This window comes from Nelumbo nucifera, chromosome 3 (genome assembly GCF_055504915.1).
Source record: "Nelumbo nucifera cultivar China Antique chromosome 3, China Antique-T2T, whole genome shotgun sequence".
Taxonomy (NCBI): domain Eukaryota; kingdom Viridiplantae; phylum Streptophyta; class Magnoliopsida; order Proteales; family Nelumbonaceae; genus Nelumbo; species Nelumbo nucifera.
The window spans coordinates 3,907,193-3,921,442 of NC_142651.1; the positions used below are offsets into that span (position 1 = coordinate 3,907,193).

Below are 14,250 nucleotides of genomic sequence, written 5' to 3' on the forward strand. Positions count from 1 at the left end.
AATTATGAAAACATAAGACTTGATAATGTTATTATTAAATTATCTTTGTTGTTTAGTTTTTGTTTGCATTCATTTATGCCTGCACATTTAGTTTGTTTTATTTTTCAATAATTATCCCTTTATATATATCCAACGAGTCCCTAAATCCTATTTTCTCATGCTTATCCAGTATGATACATGTATTTTGATGCATAACCATATTCGTATTAGTTGTGCAGTAATTTTCCCTTGTATATGGAATTCTCAATATATAGTTTTAATACAAAAAATGGCCAATAACTTATCCCAAAAATAATGATAACAGTCTTTACTATACAATGCTGATACTTGCCTTGGCTTCATGCCAAGATGACCATTCTCTCTCTCTTTCATGTGCAAATGCATGTATAATGCAACTAGTACTACTAAAAGCAAGCAAACAATAAAAGAATATAATTTACAGATATCTGTCTGTGAATGTATCTGTTTTTTTTCCCAGCAATTTTCATGTACATTTAAGTGTATTTAATTGTGTTGTTGAAAAATATCTGTACATGAGGATACTTGTAAATGCTGGATGGTAGTGGAATGAAATATAATACCTTACCTTTTCTGAAAGAAATATTGTATTGTATTTTTCTGAAACTGGTTTAGCAAATGCACTTAAGGTTTTGTCTAGGTCCAGAAGATCTCTTTTTATTTGGTATCTTTTGTATTGTGTATGGCTCTTTTTTCTCACATGTTTCTATGTGGCTAGGTTGGAAATGTTGAAGCTTTAAATTGTTATTATGCACATGGAGAGCAGAATCCAAATTTTCAGAGACGAAGCTATTGGATGCTTGATCCGTAAATGTCTCTTGCCTCTATTTGGTTGTGTAGTGTGTGTGTGTGTGTGTGTGCATGTATCTGTCTATCTATCTATCTATACACACACATATCCGTTATTTTGTAACCTTTCTGGTTATAACCTTAGAATCTTCTTTTGTATCATTATCTTATAGGCATTAAGACCATCACTTATTTTGTTGGAAGTATCTTAAAATTAAAGATACATAATCTTGCACTTAAAAATTTAGAAGGTATAGCATATAGCTTGCATGTATATTTTGCTTCTTGAAATCATGAAACTTTAGATAATTCAAATGCGATTTTAGGCATCCTATACACTTAAATTTTTCTTATTCTTTCCAATTTTTTTTCATGGCTTTAGGCAACTTCTGTTGTTGGATTATTGTGGCCAATCTTTGCTCTTATTATTATCACACAGAATTGTGATTCCTGGACTCATGATTGATACGCTTCTATTCATAGGTGTTATTGAATTGAAGAAGCTTATAAACTGATTTCTACAGTGTATAGGAATCTTTTGATAACAGCTGAAGTGGATGAACTGAATGACTTATGGTTGCCTTTCAGTGAATAAGTTATTAAGGAGGTCGTGATCTCCTTAATGGCAAAGCTGGTACTATTGAATGTTTTATTATTTAATTATTTTATCTACTAAAAGACAAAATTGTAAGTCATTAGTTCAGCAACTTTAGCCATTATCAAACAGCTTGTAAGGCCCTTTTTTTTCCAGTTGGTCTCAAAGTGGAACTGGGACTTATGCCAAATGAACTGAAACTGTGATTTTGATAAGATCATGCTACATTTGACACTGTGACACTTGGCTACTTGAAACACAAAATGAACTGAAGAACACATTTTGTATGTTATAATAACGAAAAAGGTTGCCATGGTCCCACTTTTTTTGTATTTTTTGAAGGGAGTTTATCATGTTTATTATTGGGATCCATACTGAAATCTGAATGATGTTAATGTTTGAAAGACATTGAAGAAGTAAAGAAATAATATTTAGACCCAATGTTTAACCCTCCTTTATGGAAGGTACTAAAATGACTATGGACATACCAACTATATGTTTATAATTTTTATATTGAAGTCTTAATTGTAAATTAAGTATATTAGTTTCATTAGATTTATATTTATATGCTAAAATTTTGTGGTTGTATTTGTATATTCATTCATATACGCCTACTCGGGCATGTATAACTTGTTCCTGCATGATCCATCCATTTACTACCTCTTTTGTTTTTTGATAATAAAACTCGTTTTACAAGACTTGAACCCATGACCTCTTATTTTCATATATTACTTAATTACTACTAGTCCACCTCTTTACTTGAATCCATTTACTACCTTGTTTGAACTTAGTACTTTGGAAAATCTATGTTGGGGAGAGAACTGGCTCATAGAAATAAGCACCAATCAGAAAATCCTTATTAGATTTCACTGAAAGGTTTTTAGAAGTATACATAGTTACTAAAGTCTAGAAATAGGTTAGGAATTCCTTTAAGTGTATCAATTGAAAGATCATCCCTTTCAAGTTTAATCCCAAAATTTCATGAAAGAATATAGGGCAGTTTGGTTCTTCCCTCATATAAATTCAAGTAAGCCTGGAGACAGTGCTGTGGACCTTTGAGCCATTACATGTGGCACCATGGCTTATCCATGTTTCTTAACCAACAAGGACAATCTTGGAGGTTTACAATTTTTTTTTTGAATAGTAAATAAGAAAACAAATTCATTGAAAAAGAAAAATAGCTGAAAGGAAAGTATACAAGAAGTGTTTGAGCTTTATGGTTCAAGCACCCATGATAAAACTCTAATTTTTGTCAAAAGCCTGACCACCTAAAATCAGAAAAGACTACAGCAACCAATGTTCTCAAACAACCAAATACTCTGCAAATCTTCTGAGGCTTTTGCTTGTATTCTTCTTACTGAGAAGAATATGCTTCTTGGGTGCAAGGATCGAAATTTTGTGACATACCGGCCTGTATCAGCCAATACATATTGTATTGGTGATCCACCGATACACCACTTTAAGCTTGGTTTCAGGGGTTGACCTGTTTCAGGGGGTAGACAGGCCTTACACCGACTTGAACAGGTTTGAAAAAAAACTAAAAAAAATAAATAAATAAAAGCACCCAATGATACAAACTGATACGCTCCATCCAGTGTATCAGCCTATTTCGATATTTAGAACCTTGCTTGGTTGATTTATCTCTTAAAAGGACTAGAAACAGAAAAATGGAATGGTTGGAAGGAAAAGTTGAAGTAGAGGAAGTTTGGAAGGCAGTGAATAGTATGAATGGAGAAATCTTTGGGGCCAGATGTTTTTAATATGATGTTTTAAGTCCTTCTGGAGCTCAATTAAAGAGGACGCGATAGAAAGTATTTCAGGAGGTTATATATATATATATATACATGGAGGTTAGATATAATTCCACTTTTATAACACTAATCAGACAAGAGAGGGCTGTGTTGATGAAATAGTCTTGGCCAATAGGTCTTATATCTAGTCCATATAAGATCATGGCTAAAGTTTTGTCAAAAAGGTTAAAGAGGATATTATAGAATATACTCAGATGGCTTTTGTGGAAGGTTGACCTGTTTTAGATGGGGTTTTAGTGTCAAGTGAATGAATTGATTCAAGAATAATAGAAGGAAGTTCAGGCCTGGTGTACAAAACTGATCATGTTGAATGGGGGTTATTGGAGGAGGTTCTGGAGGCAATGGGTGTGAAGGAATTGGTTATTTTCATGTATCTCAATGGGAGCAGTGTTTTAAAAGCGCAAGGCGCAAAAAAGGCGCAAGGGTCAATTTGCGCTTGAGGCGCAAGGTGCAAAAATACAAAAAAGAATGCTAAAAAAAATAAAAAAATGCCTCCTAGACCCAATGGAACCTTCACTTGTGCTTCTTTCTTCAAGTCCATCTCTCAACTTTCTACTCACCAACCCTTTCCGTCAAAAGAAATTTGGTGTAGGCCAGTTCCCCCAAAAATTATGGCATTTTGTTGGGAAGTATTCCATGGGAAAGTTAACACTTTAGATAACCTACAAAAGAGAAGACCTTTTCTCTGTATTTCTCCTAATTGGTGTATCCTCTGTAGAGCTCACAGTGAGAATTGTTACCATTTATTAATATCTTGTCCCTTTTCTGCAGACCTTTGGGCTTGGCTACTTTCGTTGTTTGGGGGTAGTTGGAGTCTACCAGCAGAAGTTCACATGCTCTTCAACCATTCTACCTTTTATTGGCCTACAAAAATAGGGAGAATTATGTGGAGATGTGCTCGTGCTGCTTTGATTTGGACTCTTTGGGAAGAAAGAAATCTTAGAATCTTTCAAGAAAAGGAAAGGAGCAGCCAGGATTTGAAAGACTGTGTGTTAAATAGGGCAATACATTGGCTGAAGACCTTGGAAATCTTTCATCAATTCTCCTTGAATGACCTCTGGAGAAATTGGTCAGCAGTAGCGAGGTGTTCATCTCTAAAGGACAAATCAATTACAAGCTGGTCTCCTCCATCCGAAGGCTCACTAAAGTTGAACTTTGATGGAAGTAGCATGGGTAATCCAGGTTTATCTGGAATGGGGGGTGATTTGAGAAATGCGAAGGGAGAGATTTTGTTGCTTTACTCAGGTCCCTTGGGATTTGGGAACTCCATCAGGGCAGAACTCTTAGTTGTTGTACAAGGGGTGCAATTTGCAAACCAGCTGGGGGTACAACAACTAATAATTGAGGGGGACTCCAAAGTGGTGGTGGGTTGGTTGAAAAATTCTGAAGAGGCTATGTGGCGATACAAGAATGAAATGAAGAAATTTAGTTGGTTGACAAGGAATATGTTGGTCACTGTACAGTGGGTGGGGAGATCAGCAAATACTTTGTCAAATATGTTAGCTAAGCAAGGGGTAAATAGGGAAGAATTATTTTGGGCTCAGTTGTGATTTTTGTTTTTCTTTCCTACTTTACTTGTAAGTTTCAAGGAGGGGCTGCAGCTCGCGCCTCTCGTTGGGATGATGTATGAACTCACTCTAAATTTTTTTCTAAATCAATAAATTTATTACTATTCATAAAAAAAAAATAAATAAATGCCATAAAATAAAAAAAGCCAAAAAATTCAAAAAAAAATAATAAACATAATATTAATAAAAAATATAAACTTAAATTTTAAAATAATGTTTTAAAAAACCTATTATCTAAAATTAAAATACATAAACATAAGATGTAAAGCATATTCAATTGAGAATTTAAAAATAAAATCAAACAAATAAAACATTTTCAATCATGTAAAACCTCTATTGTCTTTTTTCATTCAATTGCATTACTTCAAGTAGCTAATGTAATGTAAAGCATATTACATTCCTAATTCTATGAGCCGCCTTTGTGCCACGCCCCTTGAGGCAAGCCCAAACAAGTCCATGTTCGGTCTTAAATTCTTAGTTTTCACACAAAAAATAATGATTTTATAATTTTAATTGCTTTTTAAGAATACATTTTATTAGGATGAATCATGAATGAATGAACAACATTTTATAATACCAAAACAATTGCCTATAATGAATGAACAACATTAGCAAATAGGGACTGAGGCACAAGGCGCATCAGACGCACCAGGCGTGCGCCTTTTGAAAGGGCTGCGCCTAGGACCTAGGCGAGGCACATACCCTGAAATGCGCCTCGCCTGAGGTGCACCTTTTAAATCACTGAATGGGAGTCCAAATAAATTATTTAATTTTAAATTATATCAAGGAGATTATGACAGGGTGATATCACCTCGTGTCTTTGTATTGGTGGTAGAGGTTTTAAGCAGGCTTATTGCAAAAGGTGAGGAAGAGGGTCTGGTTGAAGGTTTTAAAGCTGGTAGGGAAGGACTGTTTTTTTTTTTTGGGATCAGCAACACAAAAAAGATTTATTAATTATAAAAAGGAGTACAATAAGGAATTGTGGGCAAAGAGCAAGCCCAAAATCACTTTCAATATTTACAAAACAGCCCAAAACATGGAATGTCTCTGAATTCCTTGTTTAGTTAACCCATCTAGCTTGCTGTTTTCAGACCTCCTAATCCACTTCATTTGGATTGTCATATCTTTGGAAACCTGCTTGAAGCGCCTGAATTCATTCTTTAACTGCCAAATTACACATTCCCCCTTTTTCAGCCAGTCCACAACAATTTTGGAATCACCTTCAGTAATCAATTTGTCAATCCCCAATTCTTTAGCTTTCTCCACCCCATACATAGCTGCCAACAGTTTGATCTCACCACATCTCCATGCTGAATAGGGACTGAAAACATGGCTAGAATATTTCCATTTTCCTCCCTGATTATCCCACCAATACCTGAAGGTCCAGGATTGCCCATGCAGCTGCCATTAAAATTTAATTTCTTCCATCCAGCACATGGAGGTGACCAGACCTCAATTATTTTTTGTCTTATAGAGGATGAGTGAGCTATTGATCCCCATGAGCTAAAAAAATCTTCAACTTTAAAGACTGCAAAAAGCTTTAAAGTTTTCACCCAATGTGCCAGCCCTTAAGGTTATAACCTCTAACACAACTTCCTTACTCCTTTCTTTGTCTTCAAAGATTCTTAAGTTTCTTTCTTCCCAAATTGTTCATATCACTGTTGCTCTAGTGCATCTCCCCAAAATCCTGCCTCTTCTTTTAGAGCAGATAAAAACTAAAAAGATGAGAGTTGAATAATCCTTCCAAGTTATCAGGAGAGAACCACCTACAGCCAAAAAAGAGATGAATAAACTCCCAAATAGAGATAGCAAAAGGAAAGGAAATAAGATGAAAAGCAGTCTCACCATGCAACTTACATAAGGAGCACCAGTTTGGGGACAAGCACCAATTTGTTCTTTTTCTCTGGAGCAGATCATAGGTATTAATGGAACCATGGTACACTTCCCAACAAAGAGCATTGACTTTTGGAGGAATAGGCTAAGACCGTACTTAACAGGGAAAGAATGAGAAGGGGAGGTAGCAACAAGAGAATTTAAAAAGGATTTGCAAGAATAAACACTAGAGTGATTAATTGTCTGAACCACCATCCCCTAAGACCACTGAATTCAACATGTTAAGCAAAGCAGAAATGCTTGGAATTTCTGACTCTCTAAGATTTCTAGTAAAGCCCAGATTCCAATTCAAGCATGATTAGGAAGGGGACGAACTGAAAAAATGACACACCGGTTTTCCTTTAAAACTAGAGCGCTCAAAAAGAGAAGGAAAACCTCAGACAAGGGGGATTCCCCTACCCAGATATCCTCCCAGAACCTTATTCTTTGACCCAAAGCCAAACCGTACCTTATATGAGTGAGGAACACTAGAAGAATGTCATGGATAGCCTTCTAAGGAGCAGCCAAAGTAACTCTATGAAAGCATCCCACATCTCACCCATTGTTTGACAGTCCATGGATACTTGAGATAACCTTACTCCATAACCTCTCATTTTCTTTAGGGAATCTCTAAAGCCATTTACTCAATAAAGCCAAAATTTCAGCCTAACATTTTCAATGCCCAATCCCTCTTCCTCCTTCAACTTTACCACCTTATCCAAGCTAATCAAGTGATCTTTCTTCCCCTCCTAGGCTCCCAAAGGAAATCTCTCATAATCTTTTCAATCCTTTTCGGGCATCCTAAAAACTGACACGAAGTACACTGGGAGATTTGCTAAAGTGGATTTGATCAATGTTATTCTCCCTCCCAATGAAATATAATTCCTTTTCTAGCTTGCTAGCCTTTTCTCAAATCTCTCCACTACTGGGGTCCAAAAACTAACTGATCTAGGGTTGCCACCAAGGGGTAATCCTAAGTAACACAGAGGCCAATCCCCTTTCTCACAACCCAACGAGTCTGCCAGTTCTCTTAGATCATCATCCTCCAAGTTGATTCTAGCTAATACACTTTTAGACCAATTGATTTTCAAGTTGGAGGTCCTTTCAAAGAGCTTCACTACTAGCTTCAAATTTTCTACTCCTTCTCTGTCTTCCCTGTCACAAAAAACCGAGATATCATCTGCAAATTGCAAGTGGGATACTAGAACTCTATTTCTTCCTATTACCCAACCCTTAACCATCTCCATAGAGTTAGCCTTAGAGATTAGCTTACTTAAGACCTCAGCTATCAGAGTGAACAGAAAGGGAGAAAGTGGATCACTTGTCTAAGACCTCTAAGCCCATCAATGAAATCAACTTCTGACCCATTGACTAAAACAGAGAGGTGGCCTGTTCCTAAGCAACCTCTGATCCATTTACACCATAATCCCCAAAGCCACATCTCCTCATAATGTTGATCAAGAAATCCCAATCCACTAAATCTTAAGCTTTCTCCAAATCCAATTTGATTGTTATTCCTATCTTCTTTAACCTTTTTTGAGCCTCCACACATTCATTTGCAATTAGAATCTTATCAACAATTTGTATGTCCTGGATAAAAACCCCTTGGAATTGGGAAATGTGTGGGGGGAGGACCTTCTTAAGCCTTAGAGAAAGCACCTTGGCAATTATCTTATAGATACTAGTAACTAGGCTTACAGGTCTGAAATCCCCTAGTTGGGTGGCATCTTTCTTCTTTGGAATCAAGGCTAAGAAGGTTGAGTTCATCCATGGGCTGATTACTCCCTTACTGTGGAACTCCCTAAAAACTTTAATGAGGTCATCTTTAATTATTTCCCAACAATCTTGATAAAAAGCCTTTATGAATCCATCAAGCCCAGGAGCCTTAGATCTATCCATGGAGAACACTACTTCCTTAATTTCAACCTCCTCAAACTTTTTCTCCAAAATCTCCTCTTGATTTTCTTCCAAACAATCCCATCCAAAGACCACCTCTCATTGATTGGCCTACGATATATTGATCCGAAATGATTTGTAAAGGCCTTGGCAATTTCACCTTGATCTGTTACTTCAACCCCCCACCCCTCCACCCACCAATACTGATGATATTGAGCTCTTTCTTTTTCTACCATTAGCTAAAGCATGGAAATATTTTGTGTTTCCATCCCCATCCTTAATCCACCTCTCTCAATAGAGTAATCTCAAGCTCCTTTTTAGAGACCATCTTCTCTCCCTATCGTGATTGTCGAGACCACATTGCATCTCCTTCCTATCAATCTCCTCAATTTGTGAAATAATACTGTTTTTTTCTCTTCCAATCTCCCAAACTTAATTATGTTCCATTTTTTAATTTCTCCCTTCAATATCTGCAATTTCTTTAGAAAATTCTGACCTTCCCACATACCCACCACTCCTTAACCTTTTCCTTGAATTCCGGATGGGTAAGCCACATGTTCCTCAAATCTAAAGGGAATTGGACCTCCAGCATTGGATCTTTGAAACAAGCAAGTTGGCCAGTGATCTAAGTAACTCGAGGCAATGTTTTTCCCATCAAATTCAGCCAGTGTTCTTCCCAGTCAAGAGACACCAAAAATCTGTCCAGTCTAGAACAGATAGGGTTAGCTTGAAGATTAGACAATGTAAAACAAGAATGACCTAAAGGGATGTCCCTTAACTCAAGATCCTCAATAAAGCTGTTAAATCTCCTCATGCTTGAGGTAACCCTTTGTCTTCCTCCATTTGATTCCTCCACAAACCTGATTACATTAAAGTCTCCTCCTAGGCACCATGGTCCCCCCCACAAGCCTCTAATATCTGCTAACTCTTCCCACATTACATTTCTTTCTCTATAAGAGTTTGGACCATAAGCATTAGTTAGGACCCATTCAAATCCATCCTGAGTATTTTTACTTAACTGAAACTGAGATTCTTCCCACTAATTTCTTCACTACACTTGAACATTTCCTCCTTCCAAGCTGTTATTATTCCCCCAGAGGCACCCCAAGCTAGAACCTAACTCCATTGAATATTTCTATCTCCCAAACACTTCTTATCCATTGCCTATCTACCTCCTGAATTTTGGATTCCTGGATAAGCACTAAGTCTGGTTTCTCTTTCTTCAACAGCTCCCAAATCAGCTTTCTCTTTGTAGCACTTCCCAAGCCCCTCACATTCCAACTGATAACCTTCTCTGATCTAGCTAAGATTACCCTAGAGAACCTCTTCCTATAACCCTCCTTTTCTTCTTCCTCCTCTGGCACTAAACTCTTTGTCCCCTTCAACATCATTAATAAGCTTTTCTACTTCATTCAGTTTTCTCCTTCTTTTTCCTCCTCCCACTTTTCCTTTTTTTTTTAATTTGAGGCCTCACTTCCTTAGTTTTCTCTACATTAAGCCCCATTCTTCCAGCTAGGTCCTTCATCGGGTCTTCTTCCTCTTGTATCCTCTCCCCCAAGATACCTACTTCAGCTCTGATCTCAGTTCCTTGTTTTTGCTCACAACATTCTCATTTTTTTTCTATTTCTGTTTTTTCCTTTGATTTTTCTCCCTCCTTCCTATATTCTTCACTTCTCATGCTTTCCCCTGAATCCTCTATCTCCTTTCCATAATCTGTCTTTGGACCTCCCTCTAAGCCTACCCTAAACTTACTCACAGCAATATTAGAAGGATCCATGGACCTTTGCACAGCAGGGACTGAATTTGGGCTGTTTGCAATAGCTTTAGAGGAAAAGTCAGTAGCAAAACTGAAATCACTAAGGTTACAGGCAATACTAGAGATCAAAGGAGGATCTTGTTTGAAAGGTTGGACTTTCTCAGATTCCTGGTTACCTTGAATCGGATCCTAGAAGCCAATTGGACCAAAGCCAATTTTCTCTGTTTGGTTGCTTTCCTTGGTTGCATTATCCTATCCCGACCTTGGTTCAATGCCCTTTACTGGTGTATCCTTTAAAGTTTTATAGTTCCCTTGCTCAATCACCATCTGACTCTCCAAGTTTTGCTTCTCAACTGAGGGAGCACTTTTAATTATTGTTCGGTTACAGAAAGGTCCCCACTGATCCTGGATCAGATACATCAGACTCACATCATTTTGTAATTGCCCTACTAAAGAATCGTCGGCCTGAGTGCAGGAAGACTCACCGAGTTTTATCCCCCTACCCAAGCTGTTTATCTACTTTAATATCAGAGCACACCTCAACTTGTGACTCACTAACTTTCTCCCCCTCAAACAGAGCACTGATATGCATATCCTCTTTGTCCTCCAAGCAAACTTGGATAGTTTCATCAATACTTCCTGTAGAGAACACTGATGTGGGCCCCACGGATGTGGTCCCCACGGATGTGGTCCCCACTGTGTTCGTATGACAGCACAGCATGTACTCTTTGTTAGTTATGTCAGTGTTAGTTGGTAGTTATTTCAGACAGCTTGTTATTTCAGCTTATTATTAGTTTATTTGCCATGTAAGCATTAAGGGCAATTCTGCCTTTTTCTACAATTAGTAAACATATAAATATTAAGAGTAGGGCGGCAGATTCATTATTCTGTCCCTCTCTCTCCTTTCTAAAACCCTTGTGTACTTCTGTTTCTTTTCTCCTTCTTTCTTCTTCTTTTTCTTCATCTGAAAACCTTTTTACTTTTGGATTCAAGACTGATTGTAGTCTTGATTGACTACTTGGTATCAGAGCCAACTAGAGTTTCTCATGTGTGTCTAGTCCAGCCAACCACATCAGAATTGCCTAGGGCTGGAAGCTTAGAAAGAACTGTTCGTGGCTGATTCTTGGAGGTTACCAGAAGGGTTTAGCAGCTGTCCGAAGGCTTGTAGAGGCTTGGAGAGTATTTTGGTAATCAGGAAGAATCAGAGAAGGTTAAAAGGATCGATATTAGGGTTCAGGCCAAGATTGAAGGTGGCGATCAGAGTTTTCTGGGTAAGTTTTTATCTTTCCTTGAGATCGTCATCAGTCAAAGATAGGTTGGACTTATCTAGGAGGAGCGGCTGAGCTCTCCTTTATTTTCTCAGAGGCGATCAGCGTTCTCTGATTTTTTTAGGGTTTGTCCTTAACCCTACAACCAGATTTGACTATGAACCTATTTGGAAGGTGCGGCTGAGCACTGTTTCTGTTCTCACAAAGATTTCCTTAACCCTATGATCAAACCCTAAATCTGTTTCAGCATTCCAGATTGTTTTCTAAGTGAGTTCTAGACTTGTTTCGGCTGCAAAGCCTGTTTTGGGGGGTGAGAACCTTATCAAGAATTGGACTGCTTACATTCTGAACTGTCGATTGGTTTCAGATCAGATCTGAACTGGGTTCACCCTAAAATTCAGGACTGTCGATTGGTTTCAGATCAGATCCGAACTGAGTTCATACAGAATTCTGTTTCCCTTGTTTGTGGAAGACCTAGGCTGACTGTGATCAGTTGTTTAAGTGTTGTTTTCTATTACAGTAGCTCTAACAGTTGTTGATTACTGATTCTTAACCAAGAATGGAGTTTAAGAATCAGGGGGAAGGTGTTTTTGGGACTAGCAATTCTGGTAATATGTCTGAGACTGCATTTCAGATTACAACTGTGAGGTTTGATGGATCCAACTATTTAAAATGGGCCCAATCGGCCATGATGGCTATTGGGGGAAGAGGAAAACTTAGCTACCTATTGGGAGATGTGAAAGAACCATCAAAGGAGGACCAAATGTATACCAAGTGGGTTCAGGAGAACTACTTGGTTATGACATGGCTGTGCAACTCTATGCAGCCACATATCAACCGAAGCTATTTGTGGGCAAAAATAGACAAGGAGATCTGGGATGTCATGAAAGAGACCTACTCCTAACCCCTTAATGTTGCTAGAGCCTATGAATTGAAGTGTGAGGTTAATAACCTCAAGCAAGGAGAGAAACCAGTCTCCGTTTACTTCTCTACTCTGAAATCTCTGTGGCATGAAGTTGACCATCTGGAAACACTTGAGTGGGAAAGTCAGAAAGATGCATAGACTCATAGAAAGCAAGTTGAGACTAATAGGGTGTTTGAATTCCTAGCTGGTCTGAATTCTAATTATGATATTGTGAGACAACAAATACTAACAAGGGACAGTGTGACCTTATCTCAAGCCTACTCCTTGGTGCATAGTGAAGAGGCTAGGATAAAGGTTATGATGCAGCATTAGCCCTGACAGCAGTTAAATGTAAGTCTGGGGGTGATACAGAAAGGGATATGAAGAAGGAAGATAAGCGGGATCTAATGTGTGAACATTGCAAGAAACCCAAGCATACTAAAGACATATGTTGGAAGCTGCACCCTTATCTAGTCCCAACAAAATTGAGGAACAAAAGGGGTAATGCTCATGGCTGTTAATACCGATTCTGCATCCTCATCGGGCACAAAAGGCACGCCCCTAGACACCTTAGCTGCTGTTCGGGCTGCCCTACTATAGTTGAAAAAGGAGGTTGGGAATTCAACTCAGTCATCTCAGTCATCATCAGCTCCTGCCACATCAGCCTTTGCTCATTCAGGTACTCGGGCCTCAGCTTACCATGCTTCAGCTCTAGGTAACACTGAACATTGTTGGGTAATTCTTCCTGTTCATACTTTTGATGTTTCTTGCACTGCTTGCTGTTTGAGTAAAAGTCATGTTTTACCATTTCTTCATACATCTGAACATGCCACTAAACCTTTTGAGATAATACATAGTGATGTTTGGTCTGCTTCTATTACTTCATGATTGGGATACTGATATTTTGTATTGTTTATAGATGATTGTATCAGATATACTTGGATTTATTTTCTGCGGCACAAATTAGAAGTCTTTGTCACACTTAAATTATTTCATACTATGGTGCAAACTTGATTCAAGTGCAATGTGACTATCCATCCGCTCAGATTCAGGGGGAGAATATAGAGACAGAGACTTTCAGGCCTACTTGAGGAGTTATGGAATTCAGTCTCAGCGCAGCTGCCCAGACACTCCACAACAGAATGGTGTGGCTGAATGGAAGAATGGACATATTCTCAATGTTGTGCAAACATTACTACAGGAATCTCATACTCCAACTTTGTTTTGGGTAGAAGCAGCCAGTACAACCGTGTATTTGATCCATTTTCTTTCCTCTGTTCTAGGCAACACTCCTCCCTTCCAAAAACATTTTGGTCACCCCCCAAATTTCTCTAGTCTTCATGTTTTTGGTTGTCTTTGTTTTGTACATCTTCCTGTTCGTGAACGATCTAAATTAACTGCTCAGTCTGCTATGTGTGCCTTTGTGGGATATAGTCCTGACCACAAAGGATTTTTTTGCTATGATCCTGCTATTCGTCGTATTCGGATTTCCCGGAATGTTGTGTTTTTTGAACATATCTCCTTCTTTGCTAGGTTGCTAGATTGTCTACTCCTTCCATCTCTGTTTTGCAGGACTTTGATTTAGATGACACTACTATTTCCTCGACTAAGAGAGATTTTCTCGTCTTCACCAGCAAGCGGCTATGTGTCCCAGTCCCTGCGCCTACAACTCCCCTTCCACTCGGTCCAGAGCATCCATCTCCGATATCCCCTGTAAGTGATACTTTGACCCAAGATCCTCTTATTTGAGATAGTAGTTCGGTTATTCCACTT

The 14,250-nt window shown here is 38.2% G+C and overlaps 1 protein-coding gene across 4 annotated transcripts in view; it reads left to right on the forward strand.

Moving 5' to 3' along the window:
- Nucleotides 1–14,250, forward strand: part of LOC104592861 (calmodulin-binding transcription activator 4-like) — a 70,511-nt gene that overhangs the window by 22,761 nt on the left and 33,500 nt on the right. For 2 of the 4 annotated variants that reach the window (XM_010252374.3, XM_088900644.1), the window contains one exon: nucleotides 737–825. In XM_010252374.3, the coding sequence (XP_010250676.1) occupies nucleotides 737–825 (89 nt within the window). Of the gene's footprint in view, nucleotides 1–736; nucleotides 826–5,711; nucleotides 13,193–14,250 lie in introns of those variants that run through there. The other 2 variants (XM_088900645.1, XM_010252375.3) reach the window with 2 other exon arrangements.